This window comes from Bidens hawaiensis, unplaced genomic scaffold (assembly GCF_021521415.1).
Source record: "Bidens hawaiensis isolate Kalapana, Puna unplaced genomic scaffold, B.hawaiensis_p1.1 tig00001412_1, whole genome shotgun sequence".
In the NCBI taxonomy this organism is placed as follows: Eukaryota; Viridiplantae; Streptophyta; class Magnoliopsida; order Asterales; family Asteraceae; genus Bidens; species Bidens hawaiensis.
In genome coordinates this window covers 3396128-3415575 of record NW_027491079.1, presented here as the reverse complement: position 1 = coordinate 3415575, position 19448 = coordinate 3396128, and the positions used below count along the sequence as shown (strand labels likewise).

Sequence of the window (19448 nt, the reverse complement as noted above, 5' to 3'; positions counted from 1 at the left end):
CCCACACCAAGCGAGTCAAGGAGACACATTTAATTGATTCTCATCTACCCATCATCTTTCATAAATATTCATTTCCTTTTCAACACATCATACTTTAAGGTGTTGTTTGTTTTTCCTCAAAAGCACTTCTGTACCTCTTTTGTCTGCACTGAGAAGAGGACGCGCAGACGTTGGGCTCTGCAGTGTGTTTGTTTTTCCGAAGACGTTTCATTAAAAAACGTATGCACGTCCTCTTCTCCTAGAAGCATTGTTCAACCCACTTCTCACCTCTTCTCCTCTTTTTCTTATTTTTTTCATCATTGTTCAAGCATATTTCAAAGCACTTCCAATCAATTAACAATAACAATGGCTGCAATCAGTTGTAGGTATCTTTCACTAACCTGCACAGCAACACCCATCAATCAACAAGACTCCAATTCAGCCACTTTACCGACCAAGATAATCTTGCCCAACAAGAAGCCCCGGAAATGGTCCACCGGCGTTGCTCCGGGAGACTACAGCGGACCACCCACCACCAAGCTCCGTAAGTACCGGGCACCGGTGTTGCTCCGGGAGACTACGGCAGACCACCCACCACCATCAAGCTCCGTAAGTACTGGGGCGGTGAAAAGGAAGACCCTTTAACCTCCGATGAGTTGATCTGGAACAATGATTTCATGCCTCACATGAACGATTGATTGGAGATTCGAACTCGGACCCGACCATGTCCCCTGTTCAGGTTTTAACTTTTAATCCCAATTCAGTATTATTATTATTATTATTAAGAATTATATTTATATAATAAAAATGACATTTTGATGAGTTACCATGCATTTTGATGATTACTATTAGTTTGTTCGATTCGGTTTGTTTAAAAACACTCTGTTTTATTTTATCAGTTTGCAGACGTTAAAAACAAACAGTCTATTTCTTGCAGATTGCAGAGGTTTGGTCCACCTCTTCTGCTACAGATGCTTGCAGATGTAGTCCGCAGACTGGAGACGATTTACCTCTTAAAAAACAAACAGCACCTAAAACTATTATACTTCCCATTGAGGGTAAACATATTATCAATACACTTTTATGTACGATGAGCATGACGAGGGTTAAAAACTATTTTATCTTCTTGTTATTAGAAAAACACTAGGATCTGCAAGCCCACAGCAAGTAACCTTTATTATTATTATTATTATTATTATTATTATTATTATTATTATTATTATTATTATTATTTTCGTTGTTAGGTTGGAATAGTAACCAATATTTCACATTAATCTTGGGGAGTTGGTTGATGCTTTATCTGTCTTAAATCATAATCTAGATACCACGGCATTTGTTTTAGTTTCTTCTTTTAAATTGTTGTTACAATTCATTAAAAAAAATATGAACTATAAATTAAAACCTAGCAAACATTCATCAAGACCTTTTCAAAGTTCTTTTTATTTTTATTTCAATATACCAATTATAGTTTTAATTGTTAGGTTATAATTATTATTAAGCTATTTCATATTCTTGATAATTATTCCTTATGTTATATAATTTGTTCTTATTTTACATTTTTAAATCTAAATCTTTACCCAACTGAAATTTTATATACGCATACTTTATTTTGATTTTATTTTTTTTCTAACATATTTATTAATTCTAAAACCATTTATTAAATATCAATTTTGATTATATATTAAGTTATAACATAAACATTTTTTTTTTCAGATAGTTATAGCCTTTATTTTGTGTATTCTTTATGAACATATTAAATAACTATTAGAGCCTAACGTTAACTGCTTCATGTTATATGTTGCTTTTGTGATCGGCCAATTTTAGTCTAACCCATTTCGCCAGAGCAAAAATTTATCGATTGGGTCTAAATTGACTAAACTGACAACTTAAATTGGGATTGTACTGAAACCTGTCCAATCACGCGATGAATAGTTGATATTTAGTCCTGATTTTTTTTATAACTAAGGTCTTCTAATATGTCTAGTCTGAGTTCAAATCGGGCCAAACTTAGGTTAAGCCATATTTGTTCACATTCATTCTCACCTCCATCACAAGAAGTATGATTAGGCTAGAAATATCAAGTGTTGGCTTATAACAAAAACTGATCGATAGAAACTAGGATGACTCGATACGACGGTAGTAGCTGTCCGGTTCTTGGTTCATATTTTGCCTCGCTTCCGATTTCCAGTCCACTTAGATATTGACCAAGTTCGTTCGGGTTTTGAATCGGTGCATCTGAACGAGCATATTTGTAAGTACTACGATTCTTGGTTAGAAAACATTTATATGTCCAATAATTATAACAATAATAAATGCAATCGTACGAATCTTATAATATTTGAATTGTCACAATCCTCACGTAAAGATGTTCTAAATAATTATAACAATCGACCCCACACTAATAACAATATTTGTACAAGTTTGCAAAGAATAATTTGTTGGCCCATATTCTTCTTATTCAATCACAAAACAGAAAATAAATGAAGAACAGGCTATATGAATAAAATTTTGTTCGACACTTTTACTTTGAACACTTCAACTATCTCAATCACCCTTACAGAATTAACTTTCAATATTCCCTCTTAATCTTGAACCGACCAATTCATTCTTCAATACAAACATGGATCGAGATCATCTCAAATGAGGTTTGCTTATTCATCATTGTCCTCCCACTTGGTGCACGTGTATGCAAAGTGATCGAGTTCACGACATTCACAGCACCTAAACTCACTTCTGACTATGTTTCCTCTTCCATGTCCTCTTTCTCCACTACCAAAAACCTCTTCCCTTGCCACAATTTTGATCACTACTTCGTCCCTTTCCATAGTACCAACTTTCTGGATCATTAACCTTTTGATTTCCGAGTTGTCGTTATGTGTGTGTGTATTATTGTTTTTGTTCTAACTTTTAGCAAAACGGGGTCTGGAAACGTCTCACCTGACTACTATTAGCTACTTCGTGCTAAGTCATCTAGACGAGGACAATCATTACATGATCTGCATAAAGTTAACACGTGAACTCATCTCATTATGATACTGTTGCCAGACAATGTCTTCGGTACTGTCACGGTTAACATTGTCGGCTAGACAACTATTTCTAGCATTGTCGCTTAACTTGCATTAGGCCTTTTAAGTGTCGCCATTCATAGTGTTGCCACTCATGAGTGTCACCAGTCATTGGCTTTCCTAGGGCTGTGCAACGGTTAAGAACCACGGGAACCTAACCGGAACCGGAACCGGAACCGTTAAATGCTAAATATAAGAACCGGAACCGAACCATATTTTAACGGTTCCGGTTCTGTTCAGAACCGAGTTAAACGGTTCTTGTGTAAACGGTTCTTGCCAGAACCGGTTTTCAATTAAAATTCTAAATATGAAATATTAGAAGGTGTAAGAAACAAGCGACAGCCCACAAAATAAAGCATTATTATATCAACATATTATATTTTAATGAATGAGATTGAAAATAGATTAGAATAACTCAAAATATTTCAGAAAACAATTATTTTTTTAAAATAGATTTAGGGCCGTGGAAGATGATTATTGTTTATGAAGTTGTAAGAGATTTAATGTAACCGGGAAAGTGAGAATTTGAATGGTCGTTCGTACATGGAAGTATGAAAGCCTACTAAATAAATAGGATTTTAAATACAATCTTCAAAGTTTAAACCTAATCCGGTTCTAGCGGTTCTATAACCGGAACCGACGGTTCTAACCGGAACCGAACCGGGAATCGTTTTCAGCCAAATTTAAGAACCGGAACCGGACCCGAAATACAATAATACGGTTCGGATCTAACGGTTCGGTTCCGGTTCCCCGGTTCTAACGGTTCGGAACCGCGAATTGCTCACCCCTAGGCTTTCCTGAAATTAGTTTCATTCCTTGACGAGTGTCGCCGTATGGAGGTGGCCGAAGTGTCGCCAAATGCACACCAAGTTTCACTAATTGAATAACAACATCAACCAGACCCATTTAAACCCAAAGTCCTAACTTTTTATGTCCAAATTAATTGTTTAACATCTAAAAGACTAGATCCGTGGCTGTTAATTATATACATGTAAAGATTGGACTTTTGAATGAATTAACCCTAACTTTTTCATAAAAACCCAAAAGCTCATTAAATGAAAAGTTAAATATATTGTATAATAATTATAATTTTATGGGGCATAAAATTAGATAAAAAAGGATCCAATTACAATAGAGAGACAGGTAACGGGCAACAAACTGCGTCGCTACCCCTCTTTTGAATAACAAAACCGATCATACTGAAAACAAAGTTATCGTTCTTCGGCATCGTTGAGTTACTGCGCACGACGCGTTGAACTCTTTTAAAAAACATAGCAGCATCAGGGGCAAGAGACCCAAATGTATCGAAAGCAAAAGAAATAAAGGCGTGTTGATTCTCAAAACATGACTTCTCGTGCTTAGTGATTTTTCCTGCTTCTGCCTTTAACACGGCCTGCCTAGCAACAAATTCGATGTCCCTAAGCCAGACAAGAGGGACACTCCAGTAAGATCCACACAAGCATGCTTCAACACACGCCTTATTTCTTTCTACCTTTCTTAAATAATCAATCAATCAAAAGTTACCTATTAATTATTTTTATATATTTAAATTCAAATAATGTATTTTAGGATAGGATTATGATTGTTACCCTGTCATAAGAATGAATGTCCTAACACAAACTCCTAAGATTATGTTAATTGTTAAATGAGTATTGAATATTGATATTGTAAGTTTGTAACACCCTTCAATCCTTCATCACACTACCCCCATGACCCCTACCCCACCCCACCCCACTCACACCTCACCTCACCTCACCTCACCTCACCTCACCTCACCCCATTTATACACCTACACATCACTCTTTCTCATCAGCCTCTCCCCATTTCTGTCTGCTTCTTTAGACTTTTAATGGGGTTTATTACCTTCTTTTCACTTGTTTTCATCCTCACTGGATCATCAGTCACCAATGCTGGCTCATGGCCACCTTCACCTGGGTTCTACCCAAGCTCAAAGTTCAGGTCCATGACATTTAACCAAGGGTTTAGAAACCTATGGGGTCCTAGCCACCAGAGCATCAACAGCAATGCTGTTGACATATGGCTCGACCGTACATCAGGTCACACACTCTTCACCCTTTTTCAAATAATTTTACTTTAGATTTAATGTTTTATTAGAAACAAATGTTACTTTAGAAACAAATGTTACTTATAACCCATAAGTTATAAGTTATAAGATGTTTGGAAAAGTTTGATTTTATGAGTGTATAAATGTATAAGTTACAACTTTATGACTTATAACTTATGTCTTAAATAAGTTATAAGGAGGTAAAATAAGAAATCCCAAACACCCTCTTGTCCAACTTCTACCGGTTTCTAGTTTTATCACCTAAAGGCTGCATTTATAATGAAAACTGCGTTTTATCTGGTCCCATTGGTAAACAGTACTAGTGGAGTTTTTCTGATAAAATGATTAATTGTTACATAGTGATTTGTGAAAAATGAAAATTTTTAATTTTAACCATTGAAATGTAGAATGTTAGCTACCATTTACATGATCATATGATCTTGTTGGTTAACAGGACGATGACGAGTCACGTGAGTTCTTCTAGTACTATTTCCTCAATATATTAAGAAAAAATGGTTTAAAATATAAAGTACAAGAAATATATTAATGGGTTAATTTTGTTATGATTATTTGACAAGTTTGTGCTAAATCATTAAAAAAGCTGACCATTAAAATATAGTTGAGCATGACTCTAAAACTTACTCTGTATATCAAGTCCGTAACTAAATCTTGAATAATTTCTTGATGACAGGAAGCGGGTTCAAGTCGGTAAAACCATTTAGATCCGGCTACTTTGGAGCATCCATCAAACTTCAAAAGGGTTATACAGCGGGAGTGATAACAGCATTCTATGTGAGCACTAAACATATCAATGATTATTATAATATCAGTACACGCATTGAAACTCATAGTACAATACTTGGAATACACAATGACACTTCCACCAATAATTTGCTCGCTTATCGACAATATTCATGTCACATCATTAACTTTTTTACCTTTTCATGAATTCTTCCAAAAGAAATATTCTTTCCTATATTTTAAAATCAGGAATCCCGTTTTAGAAGCATCAAATAAATAAAATTATATATTTTTAACAGTTAAATGTCACACTTTAGAGGGATTAAATCCTTAACCTCCTATTTTACACACTTAACGCTTTATCACCCTATCAAAGTAAGAATTACAACAAATAAAATTACATATATATTGATATTTTATTGTAATGAGTATTAAAAATAGCAATAAATGATTAAAAGAATTTAAATATTAAGTATCATTTTAAGTATTATATCCTGGTATGATTGCATGGTTAGATAAAGTGAAGAACATGTTCTTGAATTTTGTCATTAGGTGTTTGTAATTTTGTGAAAAACAAATGATATCCCTTTGAACAATGTGCATGAATCTTTCTAAAAATAAAAGGATAAGATTAGTGTAGAATATCGGTGCACAAACCCTAAACTGGTTGGGGTTGATATTGGTTCAATTCGTTTGGTCAATAAAAGTCAAAACCGGTTTATGATCGATTTTTATTTGGATTGAAAACTTTAATTTGCTTCATTCATTGAGACGGAATAAGTAATCCCTCCATTTCAAATAAATAAAATTATATATATTTATAAACTAGGTTAAATACCCGTGTACAACACGGCTTTAACAAATTTAATTTTGTAAGTTCAAAACATTTGAAATATCTTTTTGACTTCTATATTGATCATAAATCGACAAATATCATATAATAGATCATAGATGTCCTATGTTTATATAATATGTACATATAATAATAGTAAGGAATTTACTACTCCTAAGAAGAAAACTATGTTGATTAAATAATTGCATTTGTTACCGGGGCAATTTCATAGAATAGTAATCAAGTTTTAAAAGTGTTTCAATTAAGGTTACTCAACTTTAAAAATTGTTACAATTAAGTCATTAAATTTTCATATTTTATTAAATTAAATGTTTTAACATGTATTTTTAGCGTTTTTCTTTTATGTTCCACATAAGAAATCTTTTTATCTTTTTTTTATGTTGACGTTGAGTGACGACGTAGATTTTATTTTATATTTTTGAATTTTAATATATTAACATTTTTAAATTTTTTAAAATTTAACTACATATATTGCAAATACCAACCCCCACATCTTATCCTTTATTTCTTTCTTGACACACAAAAATCAGTAAGACTCGATTTGAAGATTTTGTGACCCGATTTGAAAAAAATATATATGAGTTACCTAATTGAAACACTTTTGAAAGTTTGTTACTATTTCATGAGATATTTCCTTTGTTACCATATAACATTAGATACACTATGATATAAATACTTTATAATAACTATTATTGATTTATCAGAGAACTTATTTGATCATATTAAATGGTCATGCTATAAGAAAAGAATAATTGATAGGCTTGTTGCACAATAAAATGTACACTATAAATTATGCAAACTAATCATGTCAAAAGGTTTTTTTTAAACATAAAAAACGATGAATAACATTAAATCATAATAAATCAAGTTACATTTATATTTACAAACATTAAATATAAATTATAAATTTCTAACATTAGAATCCTATTTGTAACTTTACCATGTGTAATATTAATAATTTTACTCTCTTTATGCTTTTGAGTCTTGATAATGTCACATGTAGTTGTCCAAGACTGAAAACCTGATGTTTTTAATACAACCCATTTTTTTATAGTAATTGACCTTGACATTTATTAATTGTCATTGTAAGACAACTGAAAATGGAATTTGTCTTCTCCGAAATTTCCATAATTTGTATAAAATGTCACGGAATTTGTAAAACATAAATAAGTTTGTAATGTAATTGAACGATTACATGTAATTTAGACACAAAATTTGTACAAATAAGTTTGTAACAGAAAGTTTGCAGTTATATAATTTTCATAATTTGTATATTACTATGCCATATAAGTAAGCTGAAATATAACGTTCGAGCAGAAATTAAAAGAGTCAACTTGCTAAATCAGATACAGTTATTTAGATGGTGATTACATTATTTGAATTTGAAAAATCAATTAATTGAATAACACACAAGGCAAAAACTTTTGACGCTTTAAATAATTTGACAAGTTTTGTTATTTTTGAAAATGGTTTTTCCAAGGACTAAAATATTTGTATAAAACGTTACGAAATTTGCAGTTAACATATACTCCGTAAATAAGATAACTTGACATTTAAAGTTCAAACAGAAATTAGAGTCAACCTGCTAAAGTTAGAGATCTATAATTGGTGTGTAAACTGTACTATTTATATATGATATTAATTATATAGAAAGTCATAAAAATGAATTTGAGAATGATTTTAATTAAGTAGGGTAATAACGCTAATTGCAATGATTTTAGTATAACACGCAACTGACTGCAAATTGCAATGATTTTAGGTGGGGATGAGCTCAGTATCATTCCGGACCGGATCCTGAATTTCCTAAAAACTTGGTATCGGTACGGGTACCGAAAATTCTTGGTTTGGTACCGATATCGTAGGCAAAAATTCAGTAAACTCCAACACCGATACTGATTGGTACCGAACCCGAATTATTAGATCCTGTTTTCTTAAAAACTTTATGTATCGGTACGAAAATACCCAGTACTATTTGCCCATCCCTAATTCTAGGAAACAAATTTGGTAATGAATTTGATTATTAATAACAATTCATGTGTATGTTTTTTCAAAAATAAGATCATGGAATTCTCTAGATTTTGATCAATTATCTAATATAATGGTATTATCTATATTTTGATCAAAAGTATGAATATCTCGCCACACAAGGTTATTGAAGTACATTCTTTTGTTATCTTTGTCTGCAAAAGAAATGTAATGAAGATCAATATAAAATCAAAAGCCATTATAAATTCACATGTTGCGAAGAGAGTTAACATTCCTAATCACCATGAAGATATTAACATAACAACAGTATGAAAAGAAGTAAAAAAGACAATGACTATACGGGTTTTGATGCTCACTGAACCATCCTGAAACAATGGTTGCATGACAATAGTATCCATCTCAGCATCAGGGGATAATGCCTTACCCCGAGCTTTCAACCAACATGTAAGGATAGTAGCCATGCCATTTCATGATTTAAGTTCTGACCCATTATTTACCAGTTCCAGCATAAATAGCCAGTCAAATAAAAGAAGTATGAATCAATATTAAGAATGTTTACAACCAACATAAGTAACATAACAAACTGAGTGAGGTATAAAAGTTTGGTCTCGATCAGAAGAAACTTTACACTTTATAGCGCATACTTTAATCTTCAATCATTAAGTTATGTGTCCAAAAATATTAACTAAAACATGGACTCAAATGTTCACACGACGAGTAATTGACCAATCTCAATAATACTGTCATCAAGCATCACAAAAAGTAATTTTGACTGCTTTCATTTAAATTAATAAAATAAACAATTAAAACAGTAAAAACTAAACCCAATATAAGTTCAATGGCAAGCAAAATGGGAGAGGCCGTTCGCAACAGCATATTGGAATTCTAAAATCACAAAAAATATTCATTATTTTCAACCGTGTTAGTTCATTACATATATACATCAATGTTTCTACCTATTAAATATCTACAACTAACTTTATCCTAAATAATGGTCGATGAACAGGGCCAAAGAAAAACTAAATACATTTGTAATTAACAAACAAATTTATAAGATTTTGATTTCGATAAAAAGATTGCAGAAGATTACGAAAAGAAAACAATATCTAACAAATCAACACTTGAAACATAAAGCAAATAAACCCTAACATGAATAAAGATGTAGAACAACACAACTGAAATTGTTGAACCATGTATTAAAGTTGTTGAAGGACAGATCGCAGATAGAAAGATCGATTATGGAATTACGATGTGGGAGCGAGAAAATTGAAAATGATCGATAATAAATAAATAGATGCGAGAGATTCAAGGATTAGGGCATCGATGGAAAGGACAGTTTAAGACTGAAAATCTAAAGCTGGCAGGTGTAGATGATAATCGGTTATAAACTTATAATGTCAAAATTGGGCCGGGTAAGGGATGAGCGCTGATTGTAAAAATAAGTGGGGTGGAAGGCGGGATTTTGAGGGTGAGGAGGGCTGATGAGTGGACACATGGCAAACGAAAGTCTTATTTATTAAATAGTATAGATTTAAAGTTGAAATTAGTTAGTTAAACGTTTTCATATAGGCTTACGTAAGGTATCAAAATTATTCTGTCACATGATTTTATATAGTTATTCCTTTTATGTTAACAAAAATACATTAAATTTAAAAGTTATAAATTAATCAGTGCCCATGATTTACGTTAGTAAATTTTAACCTTAATTAAAGCAATTATAAATTGGGGTAAATATATATTTATATAAGTCAAAAGTTAACATAGATAATGGATTGAGCATAAATCAGTCAACCTAAAAAATTATATATTTAATATAAATTTACCTAATAAAGAATTATTGATGAGCGTATATTAGTCCGAATTTTAACCTGCATAAGTATTCAATTTTCGTCATGATTAATATAATTTAATGTCTTTACGAAAAAAAATGTGTATTATAATTTATTTGAATGTCTATTTTTTTTTATAAATTTTTCGTATCTCATGTTACAAAAAAAGATTCTCTTTTTAAAAGTCCAGACTTAACATAATAATTTGATTGAGCATAAATCAATCAAGTTAACAAATTGTATATATAAAATAAATTTAACGAACAACGAATGTATTCAAGTTGATGACAGAGTAATATAACTTGATCTAACTTAATTATATAAATAACTAACGAACACCGAAGATGACGCTTATTAATCAATTAATGCCTAAGTAGATAATGAAGTCGATTTAGTGTTTATATAAATAATTAACGAACATCAAATCAAATGAGAAAGCAACTTTAACATACCGGCGGTCCGAACATGCTGCTGCAACACCGGAGAAGTGGAATCGATTAATGCCTAAATACATAATGAAATCAATTTAGTGTTTATATAAATAATTAACGAAGACCGAATCAAATGAGAAAGCAACAACTATAACATACCGGCGGTCCGAACATGCTGCTGCAACACCGGAGAAGTGGAATCGATTAATGCCTAAATACATAATCAAATCGATTTAGGGTTTATATTAATAGTTAAAGAACAACGAATCAAATCAGAAAGCAAAAACTATAGCATACTGGCGGTGGCGGTGGCTGGTGCGGTGGCGGTGGCGGTGGCGGGTGCTGCAACAGAGTAACATATAAAATAACTTGATCTAACTTAATTATATAAATAAGTAACGAACACCGAAGATGACGCTTATTAATCAATTAATGCCTAAGTACATAATGAAATCGATTTAGTGTTTGTATAAATAATTAACGAACACCAAATCAAATGAGAAAGCAACTATAACATACCGGAGGTCCGAACATGCTGCTGCAACACCGGAGAAGTGGAATCGATTAATGCCTAAATACATAATGAAATCAGTTTAGTGTTTATATAAAATAAATTTAACGAATAGCGAATGTAATCGAGTTGATGACAGAGTAATATAACTTGATCTAACTTAATTATATAAATAAGTAACGAACACCGAAGATGACGCTTATTAATCAATTAATGCCTAAGTACATAATGAAGTCGATTTAGTGTTTATATAAATAATTAACAAACACCAAATCAAATGAGAAAGCAACTATAACATACCGGCGGTCCGAACATGCTGCTGCAACACCGGAGAAGTGGAATCAATTAATGCCTAAATACATAATCAAATCGATTTAGGGTTTATATTAATAGTTAAAGAACAACAAATCAAATCAGAAAGCAAAAACTATAGCATACCGGCGGTGGCGGTGGCTGGTGCAGTGGCGGTGGCGGGTGCTGCAACAGAGTAATATATAAAATAACTTGATCTAACTTAATTATATAAGTAACTAACGAACACAGAAAATGATGTTTATTAATCAATTAATGCCTAAGTACATAATGAAATCGATTTAGTGTTTGTATAAATAATTAACGAACACCAAATCAAATGAGAAAGCAACTATAACATACCGGCGGTCCGAACATGCTGCTGCAACACCGGAGAAGTGGAATCGATTAATGCCTAAATACATAATGAAATCAGTTTAGTGTTTATATAAAATAAATTTAACGAACAGCGAATGTAATCGAGTTGATGACAGAGTAATATAACTTGATCTAACTTAATTATATAAATAACTAACAAACACCGAAGATGACGCTTATTAATCAATTAATGCCTAAGTACATAATGAAGTCGATTTAGTGTTTGTATAAATAATTAACGAACACCAAATCAAATGAGAAAGCAACTATAACATACCGGCGGTCCGAACATGCTGCTGCAACACCGGAGAAGTGGAATCGATTAATGCCTAAATACATAATGAAATCAGTTTAGTGTTTATATAAAATAAATTTAACGAACAGCGAACGTAATCGAGTTGATGACAGAGTAATATAACTTGATCTAACTTAATTATATAAATAACTAACGAACACCGAAGATGACTCTTATTAATCAATTAATGCCTAAGTACATAATGAAGTCGATTTAGTGTTTATATAAATAATTAACGAACACCAAATCAAATGAGAAAACAACTATAACATACCAGCGGTCCGAACATGCTGCTGCAACACCGGAGAAGTGGAATCGATGAATGCCTAAATACATAATCAAATCGATTTAGAGTTTATATTAATAGTTAACGAAGACCGAATCTAATGAGAAAGCAACAACTATAACATACCGGCGGTCTGAACATGCTGCTGCAACACCGGAGAAGTGGAATCGATTAATGCCTAAATACATAATCAAATCGATTTAGGGTTTATATTAATAGTTAAAGAACAACGAATCAAATCAGAAAGCAAAAACTATAGCATACCGGCGGTCCGAACATGCTGCTGCAACACCGGAGAAGTGGAATCGATTAATGCCTAAATACATAATGAAATCAGTTTAGTGTTTATATAAAATAAATTTAACGAACAGCGAATGTAATCGAGTTGATGACAGAGTAATATAACTTGATCTAACTTAATTATATAAATAACTAACGAACACCGAAGATGACGCTTATTAATCAATTAATGCCTAAGTACATGATGAAGTCGATTTAGTGTTGTAAGGCCCCGTTACCGGTAACCCTACTTTCGTGTTGGATTTACTCATAAACACAGTTCTAAATATCAGAGTTAATTAAAACATTTACGCGGAATATAAAACTTTCATAAAACATTAGAATATTTCATAACTTGTCTCAAAACGTCCTTTGTCTTTCACATTAAAACATTAAAATTAAAACATCGTAAGTCTTCAGATGCCAGGCTCTTATTCTTCTGCCATGTGTCCCCGCTCAAGCCAGCTGTCTCATCCTACTCACCTGCGTGCATACTAAAAGTCAGCTACGCTGAGTGAGTTCTAGTTAATCACATAATCATACAATACATTCTTACATTCCATACTTAATCTCTTAACTTTCTTTCATATACACCTAAGTGCTTTTACTTCATTTTTACTTTCATACTTTATTTACATACATAATCATACGTTCATTCTTACCTTCATACTTTCCTTACATACATAATCATACTTCTTAAAGAGCCTTTCGCCCTATAACCTCACAGATATTATAAGGGTCTGGTCCCTAGTTTTCGAATATTAGAAGGGTTCGATTCCCTACCATCACAGATATTATAAGGGTCTGGTCCCTAACATCACAGATATTATAAGGGTCTGGTCCCTAGTTTTCGAATATTAGAAGGGTTCGATTCCCTAACATCACAGATATTATAAGGGTCTGGTCCCTATCATCACAGATATTATAAGGGTCTGGTCCCTAGTTTTTGAATATTAGAAGGGTTCAATTCCCTAACATCACAGATATTATAAGGGTCTGGTCCCTATCATCACAGATATTATAAGGGTCTGGTCCCTAGTTTTCGAATATTAGAAGGGTTCGATTCCCTCTTCGTTACCATACAACCATACATCATACCTCGAGTATTATTAGGGCTCGGTACCCTTTTCGTAACCATACAACCATACATCATTATTTCCTTCTTTTATTAACTTTATCACATTTATACGCATGAGCATACATATCATATTTACCTTATACTTAACATTACAACCTGACGGTACGTGCAATATCCGAAGATCGTTCACGTACCATCAAGCAATCATTCATACATATCACATATATCACATAGGGCATACACTTATCACTTAGGATAAATGTATTAACAACACATCAAGTATGCACACAGCCCCGAAAACATAACAAGGAATGGGGCTAGAAACTCACCTGAACACGGTTACGTTCTCCGTTGATCGTAATCCCTTTCTTCAGTTGTGCACGGCTGACTGTATAACAAGTATACATATCAATTTAACTATCACTACTTATAATGTATTTCTATCTTTATATGACCCACAACGAACGAGGGTCCGGGGGCAGCGCCCCTGGCAGCGGGGTCTAGGGGCGGCAGCCCCTAGCAGGGTCCAAGGGGCAGAGCCCCTGGCTGGGGTCGAGCTGCCAGGTCAGCTTGGAAAAATTTTATTTCCATTAACTGTCTTAACACATTTTTCATTAGATTTTTAATTTATTTTCTAATCGAAGTTGACTTTAGGCGAAGTTAACCTTAGGCGAACTTAGCTTTAGGCGAAGTTACCAGCTAGGCGAACTTAGCTTTACAGCGAAGTTGCCATCAGGCGAACTTGGCCTCAGGCGAAGTTCATCAGGCGAACTTAGCTTGCAGGCGAAGTTCGTTGCTTTGAAGGCGAAGTTGCCCAGATGAAGGCGAAGTTGCCCAGACAGCCGCTGTTTTAGCTTCTGATCGGCATTTCGAGCGATTTTAACACCCTTGCTATGGTTCAATATCACCCACTACGCTACCCGGCCATTTTCGGTCGTTTATACACTAAAAAGCTTGGATCATTAAACTTCAAAGATCAAGAACCATACCTTTTTGGGCTTGTTTGGATCTCGTTTACTTGCTTAATCACAACCAACCGCTCTCTCTTTCTCGGACCTCGCTCTCCCTCTCCTCGGCTGCCGCCGGCGGTTGTAGGTGGTGTGTATGTTATGGAGTGTTTTTAGGAAAATGATGGAAATGAAGGTATTTTGGGGTTTTGGGGGTATTTATATCCCTGAAATTCCATCTCAATTAATCCAAGTCCAAGACCCGCTCCTTACCCGATATTAATTAATTACGCGAAATCACTAAACATAACTTCCTTTATTCATCATTAAAATTTTTCGGATGTTACAAGTGTTTCTATAAATAATTAACGTACACCAAATCAAATGAGAAAGCAACTATAACATACCGGCGCTCCGAACATGCTGCTGCAACACCGGAGAAGTGGAATTGATTAATGCCTAAATACATAATGAAATCAATTTAGTGTTTATATAAATAATTAACGAAGACCGAATCAAATGAGAAAGCAACAACTATAACATACCGGCGGTCTGAACATGCTGCTGCAACACCGGAGAAGTGAAATCGATTAATGCCTAAATACATAATCAAATCGATTTAGGGTTTATATTAATAGTTAAAGAACAACGAATCAAATCAGAAAGCAAAAACTATAGCATACTGGCGGTCCGAACATGCTGCTGCAACACCGGAGAAGTGGAATCGATTAATGCCTAAATACATAATCAAATCGATTTAAGGTTTATATTAATAGTTAAAGAACAACGAATCAAATTAGAAAGCAAAAACTATAGCATACCGGCGGTGGCGGTGGCTGGTGCGGTGGCTGGTGCGGTGGCGGTGGCGGGTGCTGCAACACCGGAGAAGTGGAATCCGGTGAGAAAACGGGGTTGGCGATGGCGGTGGCGGGTGTGGGTGCGGCTGCAACACAGGAGAGGAGACGAACGGAGATGAAGGCATTCTACAGCCTGATTACACCAGTGAGGAGGACATGAAGGATGAATTAGGGTTTGTTTGAAAGATCTGGTGGTAACAATTAGAATCGGGCCGGGTTAATGGTTTCTAAATGGATTGTGGACATAGGCGGGAATGGATGAGTGAGGGTGGGCTAAATGAATGACACGTGGCTAGAGGAAAGCTTTATTTATTTAATTGTATAGATATATATAAGTTTATAGCCAAAAGAACATATTTTAATATAAATTCAAATTCTATATTTACTACTTTGTCTACAATATTTGCTACAAGTTTCAAATGGCATTAACTATTTCAGTTAATTAATAAAAATATTTTGAATGTAGCTTTCAAACAATGAAGCACATCCAGGGTTCCATGATGAAGTTGACATAGAATTCCTTGGAACAACATTTGGGAAGCCATACACATTGCAAACAAATGTGTACATAAGAGGAAGTGGTGATGGCAAGATTATTGGGAGAGAAATGAAGTTTCATTTATGGTTTGACCCCACTGAAAATTTTCATCACTATGCAATCTTGTGGAGCCCACATGATATAATGTAAGTTTTATTAAGAAAAAATTCTTAAAATGGTCCATCTAGAAAACAAGATTTCAAATTTGTCCCTCCAAATTCAAGTTTCCAGTTTTGTCCCATAGTTATCTCGTCATCGTCGACATGTTGGCGGGGAAGAGGAAAAGGCACGACGCGTTAATAAAAAACATGTAACGCACGACGCGTTATGCGTAACGCATCGTCGACCCTACGTTAGCACCGGAAACGCATCGTCGACCCTATGTTAGCACCAGAAACGCATCGTCAACCCTGCATTAGCACAAGAAATGCATCTTCAACCCTATGTTTTGTCAACAAGTCGCCGGCCATGAGATCCGGTAAGCCGTCGCCGGCGATGTGAACACGGGCGTCAAGTATGGTAGCCCGGCGTTGACGTCGTGAACAAAGAACATGTATAACAAATCGTATGCGATGAAATGGCCTCGATAACACATCGTATACGACCTATTCCGGCCAGATTCCGGCCACGTGTCGTTCTCTGGTTCGTTTAGTAACTCGTCGTCGGTATTCCCTAACATATCGACGACAACGAGATAACTATGGGACAAATTTGAAATCTTGAATTTGAAGGGACAAATTTGAAATTTTATTTTGTAGATGGGCTATTTTAGAGATTTTTCCTTTTTTTAATCGGGGTACATTTTAGGTATTTTAACTATTTAATAAATATATACTTTTTTTCTAATAAATAGCCTAGCTAGTTTCAACAGTTTTTCTTTAATCATTGAATCTTGTTTTATTATTGAAAAAAAGCCACCTTTTTAGTTGGAAAGTTATGTAACGACTTTAAAATGTTGTGTAACCCTTGTTGTGTTTTTCTAGATTTTTTGTGGACGATGTGCCGATAAGAAGGTATCCGAGGAAAAGTGATGCAACATTTCCACTAAGACCAATGTGGGTATACGGGTCAATATGGGACGCGTCTTCTTGGGCAACTGAAAATGGTAGATACAAAGCCGACTACAAATACCAACCCTTTGTAGGAAGGTTCATCAATTTTAAAGCAACGGGTTGCACCGCCTATTCATCACCACGGTGCCACCCAGTCACTGCATCACCAGGACGATCAGGTGGCCTTAGCAGGAGGCAGTACATGATCATGAATTGGGTGCAAAGCCGGTACATGGTCTATAACTATTGCAGAGACAACAAAAGGGACCATTCCTTGACACCAGAATGCTGGATATGATCAGTTTTGACTGTTTTATTTACTATTTACCCAACACATTTAAGGTCACATGGGGAGCCCTTAAAGTTTAAGTTAAGGGCACTTTTTTTATTCTTTAGGGTATGTTGTGATGGGCCCACAAAAATTGGTTCAGCATCCAAAGCCCTGCAGAAGAGCAAAGAGATTTATTGTTATTGTGCATTTGTGTGTAATTTTTTGTCGAAAGTTTAAGAAAACTGGTGGTCTTTTAATAAAACTTGGTAAGCATTTATAGATTTGTTATAGAAAAAAAATTATTGTTATTTCTCTATATTGGATGTAATGATGGTTAATCTCGAAGATGTTAAACTTTCCCGTAGTTTATTGTTTGAAATTTATATTTGTTGTTAACTTCTAATAAAAAAAACTATATGTATTGTCACTTATCACTCTACATTCGTCATCATAAATTTTTATAAATTTATTATTATTTAGTTATTAAATACATATAATGTAGTAAATATTAATTTAATCTATAATTTTAATTTATAACCTAATTCCTAACTTAGTAAATTAACACTCCAATTTAACAACACATGAAAATAAAAAACCCGAATTAGAAACTAACTAGTTTGCCACCCGGTGCGCCGGGGCACATCGGTAAAATCCAGCGTTGGTAAAACCCAAGCGTTGTCGGTCCCGGGTGTTGAAACGGTAAATCGATGCGAATTCCTTCGGTTTCGATTACGTACTTTATATATCGGAACTAAAACAAAAGAAGTATAAAAAATTGAGGTTGACCAATGGGGTGGCGATGGTTGGTAAAACTCGAGCATTGGTAAGCGTTGTCAATCTCGGGCGTTGAGGTGGCGAGTCTAAGCCAATTCAGTTGATCTCCTTCGCGTTTGTTACGGTAATTAGAACTAAATAAAAAAACAAATTTGGCATTTGGTAGTTTCGTGACGTTCGTTACAGACCTGGAACTAAAACAAAATATGGTGAGTCTACGCGAATTCGGTCGGCAACCGTCATGTTTGTTACGATACCGGAACTAAAACAAAAAAGAAAAAACCAAATTGGCATTCGATCGATTTACGTTATTTTCGTTATGTTACCGGAACAAAAAACAAAAACATAAACAATAAAAAAAACTAAAGTGACCACTAAGGTACCGCCAAGTGGCCCAATCGGTCACTTGCGACACCAAAGTTCTCTTTTATATATATTAGTAACTAGGTTATAAACCCGTGTATTACACGGGTTTGAAAAATTAAATCTCATTCATTATTTTATTATATGATTTTGGTTTTTCAAGTTGTAATAATCATATACAAGAAACACATCGAAACTCTTGAAAAATTACAAGAGCTGAAAAATGTAAACAAACTGCTTCTAAGTATATTGTTGTGTTAGTTTTAGCATATCTTGTTACTGAACTAACAACTGCAGGAGTTTCTATCAGTAAAAAAAATTTAGTAATTTTCCAAAGGATTCAAATTGAGGGTTTAATGATATTAAATTATTAACCATCCATAGCCAACAAATAATAAACTTGTGTGGCTTATTTCATGTCTTTTTTTCTAACTCATACCTTAGGTTATAAAATTAGAAGCAAGTGCAGCTGCATATTTGGTAATATCAGCAAAGAAAGTGTAATAATAATAAAGTTATTGGCATTTATTACAATTTTTTTTTGTTTAAAACATGTCGTTTTACTGAACTTTTAATTTT

The 19448-nt window shown here is 34.0% G+C and overlaps 1 protein-coding gene across 1 annotated transcript; it reads left to right on the top strand.

Annotated features, from left to right (window-relative positions):
• Positions 1-4871: 4871 nt before the first annotated feature.
• LOC143574590 (putative xyloglucan endotransglucosylase/hydrolase protein 32) lies at positions 4872-17998 on the top strand. Its single transcript, XM_077059179.1, has 4 exons — positions 4872-5101; positions 5801-5901; positions 16338-16555; positions 17393-17998. The coding sequence occupies exons 1-4, from the start codon at positions 4894-4896 to the stop codon at positions 17757-17759; spliced, it is 894 nt and encodes a 297-aa protein (XP_076915294.1). The 5' UTR covers positions 4872-4893; the 3' UTR covers positions 17760-17998.
• The last annotated feature ends 1450 nt before the right edge of the window (positions 17999-19448 follow it).